This window comes from Lactuca serriola, chromosome 5 (assembly GCF_051521515.1).
Source record: "Lactuca serriola cultivar US96UC23 chromosome 5, Lser_US96UC23_V15, whole genome shotgun sequence".
In the NCBI taxonomy this organism is placed as follows: domain Eukaryota; kingdom Viridiplantae; phylum Streptophyta; class Magnoliopsida; order Asterales; family Asteraceae; genus Lactuca; species Lactuca serriola.
In genome coordinates this window covers 313884975-313903812 of record NC_136412.1, presented here as the reverse complement: position 1 = coordinate 313903812, position 18838 = coordinate 313884975, and the positions used below count along the sequence as shown (strand labels likewise).

Here is an 18838-nt window from a genome sequence, read left to right as displayed (position 1 = left end):
CTAGTACCATCTTCGAATCTCTAAATACAATTCGTTTGGTCAACATATTTTTTATGTTTGGAACTCGACTAAAAGCTAATCTTTTAATGGCAGATTATGCACAAGGATCTAGTATCCAAACATAACATACCTGCAACAGTATTTGAAAAAGCAGTATCATTTTTTCTTTTGCTTTTTCATTTGGAGTAACAAATGTTTGTGTGTCTTACAACCAAAAGTATGGCACCGTGCATGGGCATCGCAAAGTCGCTTGTCACTCCTTATGAATGATGATGCATATGTATCGTTAAGTTACAGAATAAATATGATGATGTCCCCACTTCCAACTAGATTGGTAACAAGACATGCGATATAAATTCTCGACGAGCTAAGCAGACAAGAGAAAACACACTACTTTCCATCCATTACTCTAAACATTGGTTACTAACTTTCCTATTTCATATATCCACTATTAAAGATTAGCGATTTGTTAACCATGCCAGGAAAAGGAAATGCAGTTCTAAAAGGAGATTGCAAGGGTAAATGCCACCTGTCAACCATTAATGATAGTTTTGTGGAGACAAGGACACATCATTTCATGGTTAATGGAAAGCCGTTGTATTTTAATGGCTTTAACGCCTACTGGTTAATGTGTATGGCTTCTGATCCATCTACAAGGGTGAAGGTCACAGATGCATTTCAAGAATCTTCCAAGATAGGAATGAACCTGGTTAGGATTTGGGCTTTTAGTGATGGTGGCAACAAACCCCTGCAAACCTCTCCCGGTTTTTACAATGAGGACATGTTTAAGGTAACTTTATCTATTATTTTAGCCTCTATTTTTTATTCAACATGATCTGTAAACATTAAAAAGTAATATCTTATCAACCATACGACAAATCGACACGGACATATTGAAATAAAAGTTAGTAATAATCAAGATCACAAACACTTTAACACCTCTGTTTTATGTTACTTGTGATAACCATCCACACATTTTCATTCCAGGGATTGGATTTTGTGATATCAGAAGCGAAAAAGTATGGGATTCACTTGATTCTCAGCTTGGTTAATAACTGGGATGATTTTGGAGGTAAAAAACAATATGTTCAGTGGGCAAGGGATCATGGGGGACAATACTTGAATAGTGATGATGATTTCTTTACTAACGTTGTAGTTAAAGGATATTATAAGAATCATTTGAAGGTATATATATGTTTGGGAAACAATGTTTCCATTATATCACAAAAATTTTCTACAACAGCTGTATGTGCATTTTGTCAAAAAATTTGAGCATGTTGCAAATACTGTTTTGCTACAGACCATTCTTACGAGACGCAACTCAATCACCGGGGTTGACTACAAGGATGATTCCACCATCTTTGCATGGGAGCTAATGAACGAACCCCGCTGCCAGTCTGATCTATCAGGGAAATTTCTACAGGTTCTTGTTTTCTCTGTTTTCTCACAGTTAAGTTGTTCATATGAGAAAATGCCCAAATCAATTATCTAGAAAGAAGGAAATCTTTTACTTTCAAATGATAGGAGTACATAGAGGAAACTGGTTTTTTATTAAACTATATGGTGCATAACCTATAACCATCGGTATCTCTTCTTTGTGCAGGAATGGATAGTAGAAATGGCAGCTGAAATAAAGTCCATTGATAAGAACCATCTTCTCGAAATCGGACTTGAAGGGTTTTATGGGGAATCAATGCCTGAAAAGAAGCAAAACAATCCGGGCTATGAAGTAGGGACCGACTTCATTACAAACAACGGCGTCAACAATGTGGATTTTGCTACAATCCATCTGTATCCCGACCAATGGTATGATCGAGTCTATACCGACATATAAACTCCATCACAATGCTTTTGTTCGTATATATACTTTGCATGTCACGCTAGCCAACACCCGAACGTAGTTAGCATCCTAAAAATGTTTCATGAAATGCATGTTTCTTATTTATAACTAAAACAATCTTTTATGTTATTTAATTTTATTGAATAACATATGTGGGTATTTCGATTTTTGACTTAGGGTTCCGGGAGCTAGCGATGAAGCTCGAGCTAAATTTGTTGAAAAATGGATTAATGCACATATTGAGGATTGTGATTCCATCTTGAGAAAACCTTTACTGATTGCAGAATTTGGCAAGTCCTCTTGGTCTTCAGGTTACACCGTAGAAGCAAGGGATGAGTACTTTGGTGGGATATTCAACACGGCCTATGAAAGTGCAAGAAACCGGGGGTCGTGTTCAGGTACAACTTTTTGGCAAGTCATGGCGGAAGGAATGGATAACTGGGGTGACGGGTACCAAGTTTTCTTTGACCAAAACCCTTCCACTGCTGCAATAATTGCCATACAGTCTCAAAGAATTTCATCACTCGACTCTTCAACCAACCTACAGTTCTCTCCCGTTGCTGTTGAAAAATAATTATGTTGGGTTCCTGAACAAATAATTATCCCTTTCGAGATGAAATGATATTTCTCTCTGCCGCGTTACTTACCTTTAGAAAATGTGAAGTTTAAATAGTGAAATGAAAATAAAGATAGAGCTAGCAACCATTTTGCATGAAACAAAATAGTTCCACCCTATTAGTAATGTTGTACCGCGGGTAACTTCAACTCAGTATTGTTGGACGAAGTGGGAAAATTGATGCATTTCCTTTTTATCTAAATATGGTAATATATGTAAGGTATTTTTATGTGTTTTCTTAGCTTTTGTCTATCTTTTCTTAATGTTATAAATATTTTGTCTATCAAACACACAAGTCACGTCGACATATGTAAATCCTTTTATATGTATTCAAACCACTTTTTGATCGCAGATCATCGACGAGAGGAATATTAATATTAGTTGATAAGGGATATAGGTCATGATATATCATTAAATATCAAGATTTTTGACCTAAATTTTGTATTACACTTGTGCCTTTGGGGTGGTGATACTTAAATGAACAAATATTTTCCCGAGTTTTATACTAAAAAGTCTCATTATTTTGGAATTTTTTTTCTGATAAATTCATAAATCTTTTTTTTTAACAAAAAAGTCTCGTTATTTTGGGAAAATCATATAATCTGTCTTTCCCAATTAAAAAAACTTTTTCCTTAATTTGGGCAAAATGTTAAACAATCTGGTTTATTCTATTCAAAAAAAAAAAGATTTAGGACTTTATCAAAAAAAATCTCAAAATAATTAGACTTTTCTTCATGAAATGCATACTTATCCTATTAATATTGCTTGACAAAGGATATAAGTCATGATATACCAATGATTATTATGCCTTTAGATCTTGATTTTGAATTAAAATTATGTTTGTGGGAGTTGTGATACTTAAACAAACCATTACTTAATACCGACCGAAATGTGTGTGTGTATATGTATGTGTGTGTCTGTGTGTGAGAGACAGGGGGAATGTATAAAGCTATTGGATGACTTTTTCCAAGTGATTTAAACCAAAAAAAAAACATCTTGTTAATATGCCACTAAACCTATTTCAATATAATTTGTAGAATACTAATTCACGTTTTAACCAATATTACCTATGTTGTAACAAACAAAAGAAGATCAATTCAAAACTATTTAAGTTATTTTTGACATCAAACTCCTAATAAAGAAGATAAATGATTAAGTTACGTATGCTGGTGAAGAAAATATAGTCTTAAGGAGTAATTAACAAATATGTTGGTGTCTTGGCGCAAATGTTATTTTTTGGTAATCTAAAATCCAATTTTTTTAAACAAATACATAAATCATTATTAATACACATATATTAGGGTCTTGGCAGAAATGTTACTTTTATTGTAATCTATAATATGAATATTTATGTCAGCAAACTCAGAATTATGATGATCATTTTTCATGAAACCTTTCCAATTATGAGGTTGTTTTCTCAATATAATAAGTAAAATCATTGATTAATACAACTGGGCTCGTAGAAGAACTAAACTGATTATTTCTCATTTGCCTACAAGATTATATAATAGGGAACTCAAATTAACTGGAGTTCAAAAATTCCTGCTTTATTTTCGATCGCAAGGTTATATCAGCAACTATAAACTTAAGGTTTAGTCGTACCTTTGAAATATCCTTTATCAATATTGGGAATAAATTTTGGTGCATTGTAAGCCTTAGGCCCTCAAGCGACTGTAAACTTTTTAGTCATACCTTTGAAATACACTTTATCAATATTGGGTAGACATTTTGGTGCAATGTTTATCTTAGGCATGCAGTCTTAAACCTAACAATTGTTTGTTTAATTTTATATTTATAATTTTCATAATTTTCTTTATAATTAACATTAATATCGATTAAATTAATTAATATAAGGTGAGGGTCATTTTTATAAACATCTAGCATTTATCACCAAAGATTTATAATATATGTAATGTGTACAAGTGTAGTCTGAATAAACTTTAATTAATGAGTAATCATACACTACTTAGTATCGATGCACGAACACATAAAAAATGATAAGGGAGTGTTTCCTCACTAGTCTTCTAAAAGTATTGGTTTAAGATCTATCGAATTTCCTTCTAAGCAGTTACATTGCCTATTATGATAGGTTTTGGAACCCCAAACATCTATCGGATGTTTTATTATAACAGAGAACACCTCGTACACAAGCAAAGCGAGTTATGTTTAGATTACAATACATCCACTTGCTATATGTCATGCTACTCAACCACTTGTTATTACATTAACTACATGAAAACAAAACATGACATCATCAATATAAATTCACATGCAAAAGTGATGTGTGCAACATACATAACATCTACTTTGATACAAATTCCATTTGGAGAATACACGTGATAAAAACTATCAACAGGAAAATTCAACATAAAATTTAATATATATTTGCTATATGACGTTAAAAAGTCAAATAAGGAAACCAAATACCCCATGAATGGTGATGCGTTAACGTAAGAAAGTCACATCCTAGATTTCAACGTATGAAAAAAGGAACCCGAAAAAACGACAAAATGGTTTGGAAGAGTGGAGAAATAAATAAATAAATAATTAAAATGTACCTAGTTTTTCATGCACAAGCAACGACTTGTGCGTTTATTTTGGGCTTTTTGTTTTTTATTTTTATATATTTATTTTTCAAGCACATGTGGTCTCTAATGTATGGAGGAACAAAATATTATAGTATTTGAAAAGAATCTAGTACCATCTTCGAATCTCTAAATACAATTCGTTTGGTCAACATATTTTTTATGTTTGGAACTCGACTAAAAGCTAATCTTTTAATGGCAGATTATGCACAAGGATCTAGTATCCAAACATAAAATACCTGCAACAGTATTTGAAAAAGCAGTATCATTTTTTCTTTTGCTTTTTCATTTGGAGTAACAAATGTTTGTGTGTCTTACAACCAAAAGTATGGCACCGTGCATGGGCATCGCAAAGTCGCTTGTCATTCCTTATGAATGATGATGCATATGTATCGTTAAGTTACAGAATAAATATGATGATGTCCCCACTTCCAACTAGATTGGTAACAAGACATGCGATATAAATTCTCGACGAGCTAAGCAGACAAGAGAAAACACACTACTTTCCATCCATTACTCTAAACATTGGTTACTAACTTTCCTATTTCATATATCCACTATTAAAGATTAGCGATTTGTTAACCATGCCAGGAAAAGGAAATGCAGTTCTAAAAGGAGATTGCAAGGGTAAATGCCACCTGTCAACCATTAATGATAGTTTTGTGGAGACAAGGACACATCATTTCATGGTTAATGGAAAGCCGTTGTATTTTAATGGCTTTAACGCCTACTGGTTAATGTGTATGGCTTCTGATCCATCTACAAGGGTGAAGGTCACAGATGCATTTCAAGAATCTTCCAAGATAGGAATGAACCTGGTTAGGACATGGGCTTTTAGTGATGGTGGCAACAAACCCCTGCAAACCTCTCCCGGTTTTTACAATGAGGACATGTTTAAGGTAACTTTATCTATTATTTTAGCCTCTATTTTTTATTCAACATGATCTGTAAACATTAAAAAGTAATATCTTATCAACCATACGACAAATCGACACGGACATATTGAAATAAAAGTTAGTAATAATCAAGATCACAAACACTTTAACACCTCTGTTTTATGTTACTTGTGATAACCATCCACACATTTTCATTCCAGGGATTGGATTTTGTGATATCAGAAGCGAAAAAGTATGGGATTCACTTGATTCTCAGCTTGGTTAATAACTGGGATGATTTTGGAGGTAAAAAACAATATGTTCAGTGGGCAAGGGATCATGGGGGACAATACTTGAATAGTGATGATGATTTCTTTACTAACGTTGTAGTTAAAGGATATTATAAGAATCATTTGAAGGTATATATATGTTTGGGAAACAATGTTTCCATTATATCACAAAAATTTTCTACAACAGCTGTATGTGCATTTTGTCAAAAAATTTGAGCATGTTGCAAATACTGTTTTGCTACAGACCATTCTTACGAGACGCAACTCAATCACCGGGGTTGACTACAAGGATGATTCCACCATCTTTGCATGGGAGCTAATGAACGAACCCCGCTGCCAGTCTGATCTATCAGGGAAATTTCTACAGGTTCTTGTTTTCTCTGTTTTCTCACAGTTAAGTTGTTCATATGAGAAAATGCCCGAATCAATTATCTAGAAAGAAGGAAATCTTTTACTTTCAAATGATAGGAGTACATAGAGGAAACTGGTTTTTTATGAAACTATATGGTGCATAACCTATAACCATCGGTATCTCTTCTTTGTGCAGGAATGGATAGTAGAAATGGCAGCTGAAATAAAGTCCATTGATAAGAACCATCTTCTCGAAATCGGACTTGAAGGGTTTTATGGGGAATCAATGCCTGAAAAGAAGCAAAACAATCCGGGCTATGAAGTAGGGACCGACTTCATTACAAACAACGGCGTCAACAATGTGGATTTTGCTACAATCCATCTGTATCCCGACCAATGGTATGATCGAGTCTATACCGACATATAAACTCCATCACAATGCTTTTGTTCGTATATATACTTTGCATGTCACGCTAGCCAACACCCGAACGTAGTTAGCATCCTAAAAATGTTTCATGAAATGCATGTTTCTTATTTATAACTAAAACAATCTTTTATGTTATTTAATTTTATTGAATAACATATGTGGGTATTTCGATTTTTGACTTAGGGTTCCGGGAGCTAGCGATGAAGCTCGAGCTAAATTTGTTGAAAAATGGATTAATGCACATATTGAGGATTGTGATTCCATCTTGAGAAAACCTTTACTGATTGCAGAATTTGGCAAGTCCTCTTGGTCTTCAGGTTACACCGTAGAAGCAAGGGATGAGTACTTTGGTGGGATATTCAACACGGCCTATGAAAGTGCAAGAAACCGGGGGTCGTGTTCAGGTACAACTTTTTGGCAAGTCATGGCGGAAGGAATGGATAACTGGGGTGACGGGTACCAAGTTTTCTTTGACCAAAACCCCTCCACTGCTGCAATAATTGCCATACAGTCTCAAAGAATTTCATCACTCGACTCTTCAACCAACCTACAGTTCTCTCCCGTTGCTGTTGAAAAATAATTATGTTGGGTTCCTGAACAAATAATTATCCCTTTCGAGATAAAATGATATTTCTCTCTGCCGCGTTACTTACCTTTAGAAAATGTGAAGTTTAAATAGTGAAATGAAAATAAAGATAGAGCTAGCAACCATTTTGCATGAAACAAAATAGTTCCACCCTATTAGTAATGTTGTACCGCGGGTAACTTCAACTCAGTATTGTTGGACGAAGTGGGAAAATTGATGCATTTCCTTTTTATCTAAATATGGTAATATATGTAAGGTATTTTTATGTGTTTTCTTAGCTTTTGTCTATCTTTTCTTAATGTTATAAATATTTTGTCTATCAAACACACAAGTCACGTCAACATATGTGAATCCTTTTATATGTATTCAAACCACTTTTTGATCGCAGATCATCGACGAGAGGAATATTAATATTAGTTGATAAGGGATATAGGTCATGATATATCACTAAATATCAAGATTTTTGACCTAAATTTTGTATTACACTTGTGCCTTTGGGGTGGTGATACTTAAATGAACAAATATTTTCCCGAGTTTTATACTAAAAAGTCTCATTATTTTGGAATTTTTTTTTGATAAATTCATAAATCTTTTTTTTTAAAAAAAAAGTCTCGTTATTTTGGGAAAATCATATAATCTGTCTTTCCCAATTAAAAAAACTTTTTCCTTAATTTGGGCAAAATGTTAAACGATCAGGTTTATTCTATTCAAAAAAAAAGATTTAGGACTTTATCAAAAAAAATCTCAAAATAATTAGACCTTTCTGCATGAAATGCATACTTATCCTATTAATATTGCTTGACAAAGGATATAAGTCATGATATACCAATGATTATTATGCCTTTAGATCTTGATTTTGAATTAAAATTATGTTTGTGGGAGTTGTGATACTTAAACAAACCATTACTTAATACCGACCGAAATGTGTGTGTGTGTATATGTATGTGTGTGTCTGTGTGTGAGAGACAGGGGGAATGTATAAAGCTATTGGATGACTTTTTCCAAGTGATTTAAACCAAAAAAAAAAACATCTTGTTAATATGCCACTAAACCTATTTCAATATAATTTGTAGAATACTAATTCATGTTTTAACCAATATTACCTATGTTGTAACAAACAAAAGAAGATCAATTCAAAACTATTTAAGTTATTTTTGACATCAAACTCCTAATAAAGAAGATAAATGATTAAGTTACGTATGCTGGTGAAGAAAATATAGTCTTAAGGAGTAATTAACACATATGTTGGTGTCTTGGCGCAAATGTTATTTTTTGGTAATCTAAAATCCAATTTTTTTAAACAAATACATAAATCATTATTGATACACATATATTAGGGTCTTGGCAGAAATGTTACTTTTATTGTAATCTATAATATGAATATTTATGTCAGCAAACTCAGAATTATGATGATCATTTTTCATGAAACCTTTCCAATTATGAGGTTGTTTTCTCAATATAATAAGTAAAATCATTGATTAATACAACTGGGCTCGTAGAAGAACTAAACTGATTATTTCTCATTTGCCTACAAGATTATATAATAGGGAACTCAAATTAACTGGAGTTCAAAAATTCCTGCTTTATTTTCGATCGCAAGGTTATATCAGCAACTATAAACTTAAGGTTTAGTCGTACCTTTGAAATATCCTTTATCAATATTGGGAATAAATTTTGGTGCATTGTAAGCCTTAGGCCCTCAAGCGACTGTAAACTTTTTAGTCATACCTTTGAAATACACTTTATCAATATTGGGTGGACATTTTGGTGCAATGTTTATCTTAGGCATGCAGTCTTAAACCTAACAATTGTTTGTTTAATTTTATATTTATAATTTTCATAATTTTCTTTATAATTAACATGAATATCGATTAAATTAATTAATATAAGGTGAGGGTCATTTTTATAAACATCTAGCATTTATCACCAAAGATTTATAATATATGTAATGTGTACAAGTGTAGTCTGAATAAACTTTAATTAATGAGTAATCATACACTACTTAGTATCGATGCACGAACACATAAAAAATGATAAGGGAGTGTTTCCTCACTAGTCTTCTAAAAGTATTGGTTTAAGATCTATCGAATTTCCTTCTAAGCAGTTACATTGCCTATTATGATAGGTTTTGGAACCCCAAACATCTATCGGATGTTTTATTATAACAGAGAACACCTCGTACACAAGCAAAGCGAGTTATGTTTAGATTACAATACATCCACTTGCTATATGTCATGCTACTCAACCACTTGTTATTACATTAACTACATGAAAACAAAACATGACATCATCAATATAAATTCACATGCAAAAGTGATGTGTGCAACATACATAACATCTACTTTGATACAAATTCCATTTGGAGAATACACGTGATAAAAACTATCAACAGGAAAATTCAACATAAAATTTAATATATATTTGCTATATGACGTTAAAAAGTCAAATAAGGAAACCAAATGCCCCATGAATGGTGATGCGTTAACGTAAGAAAGTCACATCCTAGATTTCAACGTATGAAAAAAGGAACCCGAAAAAACGACAAAATGGTTTGGAAGAGTGGAGAAATAAATAAATAAATAATCAAAATGTACCTAGTTTTTCATGCACAAGCAACGACTTGTGCGTTTATTTTGGGCTTTTTGTTTTTTATTTTTATATATTTATTTTTCAAGCACATGTGGTCTCTAATGTATGGAGGAACAAAATATTATAGTATTTGAAAAGAATCTAGTACCATCTTCGAATCTCTAAATACAATTCGTTTGGTCAACATATTTTTTATGTTTGGAACTCGACTAAAAGCTAATCTTTTAATGGCAGATTATGCACAAGGATCTAGTATCCAAACATAACATACCTGCAACAGTATTTGAAAAAGCAGTATCATTTTTTCTTTTGCTTTTTCATTTGGAGTAACAAATGTTTGTGTGTCTTACAACCAAAAGTATGGCACCGTGCATGGGCATCGCAAAGTCGCTTGTCATTCCTTATGAATGATGATGCATATGTATCGTTAAGTTACAGAATAAATATGATGATGTCCCCACTTCCAACTAGATTGGTAACAAGACATGCGATATAAATTCTCGACGAGCTAAGCAGACAAGAGAAAACACACTACTTTCCATCCATTACTCTAAACATTGGTTACTAACTTTCCTATTTCATATATCCACTATTAAAGATTAGCGATTTGTTAACCATGCCAGGAAAAGGAAATGCAGTTCTAAAAGGAGATTGCAAGGGTAAATGCCACCTGTCAACCATTAATGATAGTTTTGTGGAGACAAGGACACATCATTTCATGGTTAATGGAAAGCCGTTGTATTTTAATGGCTTTAACGCCTACTGGTTAATGTGTATGGCTTCTGATCCATCTACAAGGGTGAAGGTCACAGATGCATTTCAAGAATCTTCCAAGATAGGAATGAACCTGGTTAGGACATGGGCTTTTAGTGATGGTGGCAACAAACCCCTGCAAACCTCTCCCGGTTTTTACAATGAGGACATGTTTAAGGTAACTTTATCTATTATTTTAGCCTCTATTTTTTATTCAACATGATCTGTAAACATTAAAAAGTAATATCTTATCAACCATACGACAAATCGACACGGACATATTGAAATAAAAGTTAGTAATAATCAAGATCACAAACACTTTAACACCTCTGTTTTATGTTACTTGTGATAACCATCCACACATTTTCATTCCAGGGATTGGATTTTGTGATATCAGAAGCGAAAAAGTATGGGATTCACTTGATTCTCAGCTTGGTTAATAACTGGGATGATTTTGGAGGTAAAAAACAATATGTTCAGTGGGCAAGGGATCATGGGGGACAATACTTGAATAGTGATGATGATTTCTTTACTAACGTTGTAGTTAAAGGATATTATAAGAATCATTTGAAGGTATATATATGTTTGGGAAACAATGTTTCCATTATATCACAAAAATTTTCTACAACAGCTGTATGTGCATTTTGTCAAAAAATTTGAGCATGTTGCAAATACTGTTTTGCTACAGACCATTCTTACGAGACGCAACTCAATCACCGGGGTTGACTACAAGGATGATTCCACCATCTTTGCATGGGAGCTAATGAACGAACCCCGCTGCCAGTCTGATCTATCAGGGAAATTTCTACAGGTTCTTGTTTTCTCTGTTTTCTCACAGTTAAGTTGTTCATATGAGAAAATGCCCGAATCAATTATCTAGAAAGAAGGAAATCTTTTACTTTCAAATGATAGGAGTACATAGAGGAAACTGGTTTTTTATTAAACTATATGGTGCATAACCTATAACCATCGGTATCTCTTCTTTGTGCAGGAATGGATAGTAGAAATGGCAGCTGAAATAAAGTCCATTGATAAGAACCATCTTCTCGAAATCGGACTTGAAGGGTTTTATGGGGAATCAATGCCTGAAAAGAAGCAAAACAATCCGGGCTATGAAGTAGGGACCGACTTCATTACAAACAACGGCGTCAACAATGTGGATTTTGCTACAATCCATCTGTATCCCGACCAATGGTATGATCGAGTCTATACCGACATATAAACTCCATCACAATGCTTTTGTTCGTATATATACTTTGCATGTCACGCTAGCCAACACCCGAACGTAGTTAGCATCCTAAAAATGTTTCATGAAATGCATGTTTCTTATTTATAACTAAAACAATCTTTTATGTTATTTAATTTTATTGAATAACATATGTGGGTATTTCGATTTTTGACTTAGGGTTCCGGGAGCTAGCGATGAAGCTCGAGCTAAATTTGTTGAAAAATGGATTAATGCACATATTGAGGATTGTGATTCCATCTTGAGAAAACCTTTACTGATTGCAGAATTTGGCAAGTCCTCTTGGTCTTCAGGTTACACCGTAGAAGCAAGGGATGAGTACTTTGGTGGGATATTCAACACGGCCTATGAAAGTGCAAGAAACCGGGGGTCGTGTTCAGGTACAACTTTTTGGCAAGTCATGGCGGAAGGAATGGATAACTGGGGTGACGGGTACCAAGTTTTCTTTGACCAAAACCCCTCCACTGCTGCAATAATTGCCATACAGTCTCAAAGAATTTCATCACTCGACTCTTCAACCAACCTACAGTTCTCTCCCGTTGCTGTTGAAAAATAATTATGTTGGGTTCCTGAACAAATAATTATCCCTTTCGAGATAAAATGATATTTCTCTCTGCCGCGTTACTTACCTTTAGAAAATGTGAAGTTTAAATAGTGAAATGAAAATAAAGATAGAGCTAGCAACCATTTTGCATGAAACAAAATAGTTCCACCCTATTAGTAATGTTGTACCGCGGGTAACTTCAACTCAGTATTGTTGGACGAAGTGGGAAAATTGATGCATTTCCTTTTTATCTAAATATGGTAATATATGTAAGGTATTTTTATGTGTTTTCTTAGCTTTTGTCTATCTTTTCTTAATGTTATAAATATTTTGTCTATCAAACACACAAGTCACGTCAACATATGTGAATCCTTTTATATGTATTCAAACCACTTTTTGATCGCAGATCATCGACGAGAGGAATATTAATATTAGTTGATATGGGATATAGGTCATGATATATCATTAAATATCAAGATTTTTGACCTAAATTTTGTATTACACTTGTGCCTTTGGGGTGGTGATACTTAAATGAACAAATATTTTCCCGAGTTTTATACTAAAAAGTCTCATTATTTTGGAATTTTTTTTTGATAAATTCATAAATCTTTTTTTTTAACAAAAAAGTCTCGTTATTTTGGGAAAATCATATAATCTGTCTTTCCCAATTAAAAAAACTGTTTACTTAATTTGGGCAAAATGTTAAACGATCAGGTTTATTCGATTCAAAAAAAAAGATTTAGGACTTTATCAAAAAAAATCTCAAAATAATTAGACCTTTCTGCATGAAATGCATACTTATCCTATTAATATTGCTTGACAAAGGATATAAGTCATGATATACCAATGATTATTATGCCTTTAGATCTTGATTTTGAATTAAAATTATGTTTGTGGGAGTTGTGATACTTAAACAAACCATTACTTAATACCGACCGAAATGTGTGTGTGTATATGTATGTGTGTGTCTGTGTGTGAGAGACAGGGGGAATGTATAAAGCTATTGGATGACTTTTTCCAAGTGATTTAAACCAAAAAAAAAACATCTTGTTAATATGCCACTAAACCTATTTCAATATAATTTGTAGAATACTAATTCATGTTTTAACCAATATTACCTATGTTGTAACAAACAAAAGAAGATCAATTCAAAACTATTTAAGTTATTTTTGACATCAAACTCCTAATAAAGAAGATAAATGATTAAGTTACGTATGCTGGTGAAGAAAATATAGTCTTAAGGAGTAATTAACACATATGTTGGTGTCTTGGCGCAAATGTTATTTTTTGGTAATCTAAAATCCAATTTTTTTAAACAAATACATAAATCATTATTAATACACATATATTAGGGTCTTGGCAGAAATGTTACTTTTATTGTAATCTATAATATGAATATTTATGTCAGCAAACTCAGAATTATGATGATCATTTTTCATGAAACCTTTCCAATTATGAGGTTGTTTTCTCAATATAATAAGTAAAATCATTGATTAATACAACTGGGCTCGTAGAAGAACTAAACTGATTATTTCTCATTTGCCTACAAGATTATATAATAGGGAACTCAAATTAACTGGAGTTCAAAAATTCCTGCTTTATTTTCGATCGCAAGGTTATATGAGCAACTATAAACTTAAGGTTTAGTCGTACCTTTGAAATATCCTTTATCAATATTGGGAATAAATTTTGGTGCATTGTAAGCCTTAGGCCCTCAAGCGACTGTAAACTTTTTAGTCATACCTTTGAAATACACTTTATCAATATTGGGTAGACATTTTGGTGCAATGTTTATCTTAGGCATGCAGTCTTAAACCTAACAATTGTTTGTTTAATTTTATATTTATAATTTTCATAATTTTCTTTATAATTAACATTAATATCGATTAAATTAATTAATATAAGGTGAGGGTCATTTTTATAAACATCTAGCATTTATCACCAAAGATTTATAATATATGTAATGTGTACAAGTGTAGTCTGAATAAACTTTAATTAATGAGTAATCATACACTACTTAGTATCGATGCACGAACACATAAAAAATGATAAGGGAGTGTTTCCTCACTAGTCTTCTAAAAGTATTGGTTTAAGATCTATCGAATTTCCTTCTAAGCAGTTACATTGCCTATTATGATAGGTTTTGGAACCCCAAACATCTATCGGATGTTTTATTATAACAGAGAACACCTCGTACACAAGCAAAGCGAGTTATGTTTAGATTACAATACATCCACTTGCTATATGTCATGCTACTCAACCACTTGTTATTACATTAACTACATGAAAACAAAACATAACATCATCAATATAAATTCACATGCAAAAGTGATGTGTGCAACATACATAACATCTACTTTGATACAAATTCCATTTGGAGAATACACGTGATAAAAACTATCAACAGGAAAATTCAACATAAAATTTAATATATATTTGCTATATGACGTTAAAAAGTCAAATAAGGAAACCAAATGCCCCATGAATGGTGATGCGTTAACGTAAGAAAGTCACATCCTAGATTTCAACGTATGAAAAAAGGAACCCGAAAAAACGACAAAATGGTTTGGAAGAGTGGAGAAATAAATAAATAAATAATCAAAATGTACCTAGTTTTTCATGCACAAGCAACGACTTGTGCGTTTATTTTGGGCTTTTTGTTTTTTATTTTTATATATTTATTTTTCAAGCACATGTGGTCTCTAATGTATGGAGGAACAAAATATTATAGTATTTGAAAAGAATCTAGTACCATCTTCGAATCTCTAAATACAATTCGTTTGGTCAACATATTTTTTATGTTTGGAACTCGACTAAAAGCTAATCTTTTAATGGCAGATTATGCACAAGGATCTAGTATCCAAACATAACATACCTGCAACAGTATTTGAAAAAGCAGTATCATTTTTTCTTTTGCTTTTTCATTTGGAGTAACAAATGTTTGTGTGTCTTACAACCAAAAGTATGGCACCGTGCATGGGCATCGCAAAGTCGCTTGTCATTCCTTATGAATGATGATGCATATGTATCGTTAAGTTACAGAATAAATATGATGATGTCCCCACTTCCAACTAGATTGGTAACAAGACATGCGATATAAATTCTCGACGAGCTAAGCAGACAAGAGAAAACACACTACTTTCCATCCATTACTCTAAACATTGGTTACTAACTTTCCTATTTCATATATCCACTATTAAAGATTAGCGATTTGTTAACCATGCCAGGAAAAGGAAATGCAGTTCTAAAAGGAGATTGCAAGGGTAAATGCCACCTGTCAACCATTAATGATAGTTTTGTGGAGACAAGGACACATCATTTCATGGTTAATGGAAAGCCGTTGTATTTTAATGGCTTTAACGCCTACTGGTTAATGTGTATGGCTTCTGATCCATCTACAAGGGTGAAGGTCACAGATGCATTTCAAGAATCTTCCAAGATAGGAATGAACCTGGTTAGGACATGGGCTTTTAGTGATGGTGGCAACAAACCCCTGCAAACCTCTCCCGGTTTTTACAATGAGGACATGTTTAAGGTAACTTTATCTATTATTTTAGCCTCTATTTTTTATTCAACATGATCTGTAAACATTAAAAAGTAATATCTTATCAACCATACGACAAATCGACACGGACATATTGAAATAAAAGTTAGTAATAATCAAGATCACAAACACTTTAACACCTCTGTTTTATGTTACTTGTGATAACCATCCACACATTTTCATTCCAGGGATTGGATTTTGTGATATCAGAAGCGAAAAAGTATGGGATTCACTTGATTCTCAGCTTGGTTAATAACTGGGATGATTTTGGAGGTAAAAAACAATATGTTCAGTGGGCAAGGGATCATGGGGGACAATACTTGAATAGTGATGATGATTTCTTTACTAACGTTGTAGTTAAAGGATATTATAAGAATCATTTGAAGGTATATATATGTTTGGGAAACAATGTTTCCATTATATCACAAAAATTTTCTACAACAGCTGTATGTGCATTTTGTCAAAAAATTTGAGCATGTTGCAAATACTGTTTTGCTACAGACCATTCTTACGAGACGCAACTCAATCACCGGGGTTGACTACAAGGATGATTCCACCATCTTTGCATGGGAGCTAATGAACGAACCCCGCTGCCAGTCTGATCTATCAGGGAAATTTCTACAGGTTCTTGTTTTCTCTGTTTTCTCACAGTTAAGTTGTTCATATGAGAAAATGCCCGAATCAATTATCTAGAAAGAAGGAAATCTTTTACTTTCAAATGATAGGAGTACATAGAGGAAACTGGTTTTTTATTAAACTATATGGTGCATAACCTATAACCATCGGTATCTCTTCTTTGTGCAGGAATGGATAGTAGAAATGGCAGCTGAAATAAAGTCCATTGATAAGAACCATCTTCTCGAAATCGGACTTGAAGGGTTTTATGGGGAATCAATGCCTGAAAAGAAGCAAAACAATCAGGGCTATGAAGTAGGGACCGACTTCATTACAAACAACGGCGTCAACAATGTGGATTTTGCTACAATCCATCTGTATCCCGACCAATGGTATGATCGAGTCTATACCGACATATAAACTCCATCACAATGCTTTTGTTCGTATATATACTTTGCATGTCACGCTAGCCAACACCCGAACGTAGTTAGCATCCTAAAAATGTTTCATGAAATGCATGTTTCTTATTTATAACTAAAACAATCTTTTATGTTATTTAATTTTATTGAATAACATATGTGGGTATTTCGATTTTTGACTTAGGGTTCCGGGAGCTAGCGATGAAGCTCGAGCTAAATTTGTTGAAAAATGGATTAATGCACATATTGAGGATTGTGATTCCATCTTGAGAAAACCTTTACTGATTGCAGAATTTGGCAAGTCCTCTTGGTCTTTAGGTTACACCGTAGAAGCAAGGGATGAGTACTTTGGTGGGATATTCAACACGGCCTATGAAAGTGCAAGAAACCGGGGGTCGTGTTCAGGTACAACTTTTTGGCAAGTCATGGCGGAAGGAATGGATAACTGGGGTGACGGGTACCAAGTTTTCTTTGACCAAAACCCCTCCACTGCTGCAATAATTGCCATACAGTCTCAAAGAATTTCATCACTCGACTCTTCAACCAACCTACAGTTCTCTCCCGTTGCTGTTGAAAAATAATTATGTTGGGTTCCTGAACAAATAATTATCCCTTTCGAGATAAAATGATATTTCTCTCTGCCGCGTTACTTACCTTTAGAAAATGTGAAGTTTAAATAGTGAAATGAAAATAAAGATAGAGGTAGCAACCATTTTGCATGAAACAAAATAGTTCCACCCTATTAGTAATGTTGTACCGCGGGTAACTTCAACTCAGTATTGTTGGACGAAGTGGGAAAATTGATGCATTTCCTTTTGATCTAAATATGGTAATATATGTAAGGTATTTTTATGTGTTTTCTTAGCTTTTGTCTATCTTTTCTTAATGTTATAAATATTTTGTCTATCAAACACACAAGTCACGTCAACATATGTGAATCCTTTTATATGTATTCAAACCACTTTTTGATCGCAGATCATCGACGAGAGGAATATTAATATTAGTTGATAAGGGATATAGGTCATGATATATCATTAAATATCAAGATTTTTTACCTAAATTTTGCATTACACTTGTGCCTTTGGGGTGGTGATACTTAAATGAACAAATATTTTCCCGAGTTTTATACTAAAAAGTCTCATTATTTGGAATTTTTTTTTGATAAATTCATAAATCTTTTTTTTTAACAAAAAAGTCTCGTTATTTTGGGAAAATCATATAATCTGTCTTTCCCAATTAAAAAAACTTTTTCCTTAATTTGGGCAAAATGTTAAACGATCTGGTTTATTCTATTCAAAAAAAAAAGATTTAGGACTTTATCAAAAAAAATCTCAAAATAATTAGACTTTTCTTCATGAAATGCATACTTATCCTATTAATATTGCTTGACAAAGGATATAAGTCATGATATACCAATGATTATTATGCCTTTAGATCTTGATTTTGAATTAAAATTATGTTTGTGGGAGTTGTGATACTTAAACAAACCATTACTTAATACCGACCGAAATGTGTGTGTGTATATGTATGTGTGTGTCTGTGTGTGAGAGACAGGGGG

The 18838-nt window shown here is 33.1% G+C and overlaps 4 protein-coding genes across 4 annotated transcripts; all 4 read left to right on the top strand.

Annotated features, from left to right (window-relative positions):
• The first annotated feature begins 475 nt into the window (after positions 1–475).
• Positions 476–2414, top strand: LOC145050815 (mannan endo-1,4-beta-mannosidase 4-like). The gene is made up of 5 exons (XM_078999008.1): positions 476–790; positions 988–1185; positions 1301–1423; positions 1604–1806; positions 2018–2414. Exons 1-5 carry the CDS (start codon positions 476–478, stop codon positions 2412–2414), a joined length of 1236 nt encoding a protein of 411 aa, XP_078855134.1.
• A 3211-nt stretch (positions 2415–5625) lies between these two features.
• LOC145050814 (mannan endo-1,4-beta-mannosidase 4-like) lies at positions 5626–7564 on the top strand. The gene is made up of 5 exons (XM_078999007.1): positions 5626–5940; positions 6138–6335; positions 6451–6573; positions 6754–6956; positions 7168–7564. Exons 1-5 carry the CDS (start codon positions 5626–5628, stop codon positions 7562–7564), a joined length of 1236 nt encoding a protein of 411 aa, XP_078855133.1.
• Positions 7565–10775: 3211 nt separating this feature from the next.
• On the top strand, positions 10776–12714 carry LOC145050813 (mannan endo-1,4-beta-mannosidase 4-like). Its single transcript, XM_078999006.1, has 5 exons — positions 10776–11090; positions 11288–11485; positions 11601–11723; positions 11904–12106; positions 12318–12714. Exons 1-5 carry the CDS (start codon positions 10776–10778, stop codon positions 12712–12714), a joined length of 1236 nt encoding a protein of 411 aa, XP_078855132.1.
• A 3208-nt stretch (positions 12715–15922) lies between these two features.
• Positions 15923–17975, top strand: LOC145050812 (mannan endo-1,4-beta-mannosidase 4-like). Its single transcript, XM_078999005.1, has 5 exons — positions 15923–16237; positions 16435–16632; positions 16748–16870; positions 17051–17253; positions 17465–17975. The coding sequence occupies exons 1-5, from the start codon at positions 15923–15925 to the stop codon at positions 17859–17861; spliced, it is 1236 nt and encodes a 411-aa protein (XP_078855131.1). The 3' UTR covers positions 17862–17975.
• Positions 17976–18838: the final 863 nt, after the last annotated feature.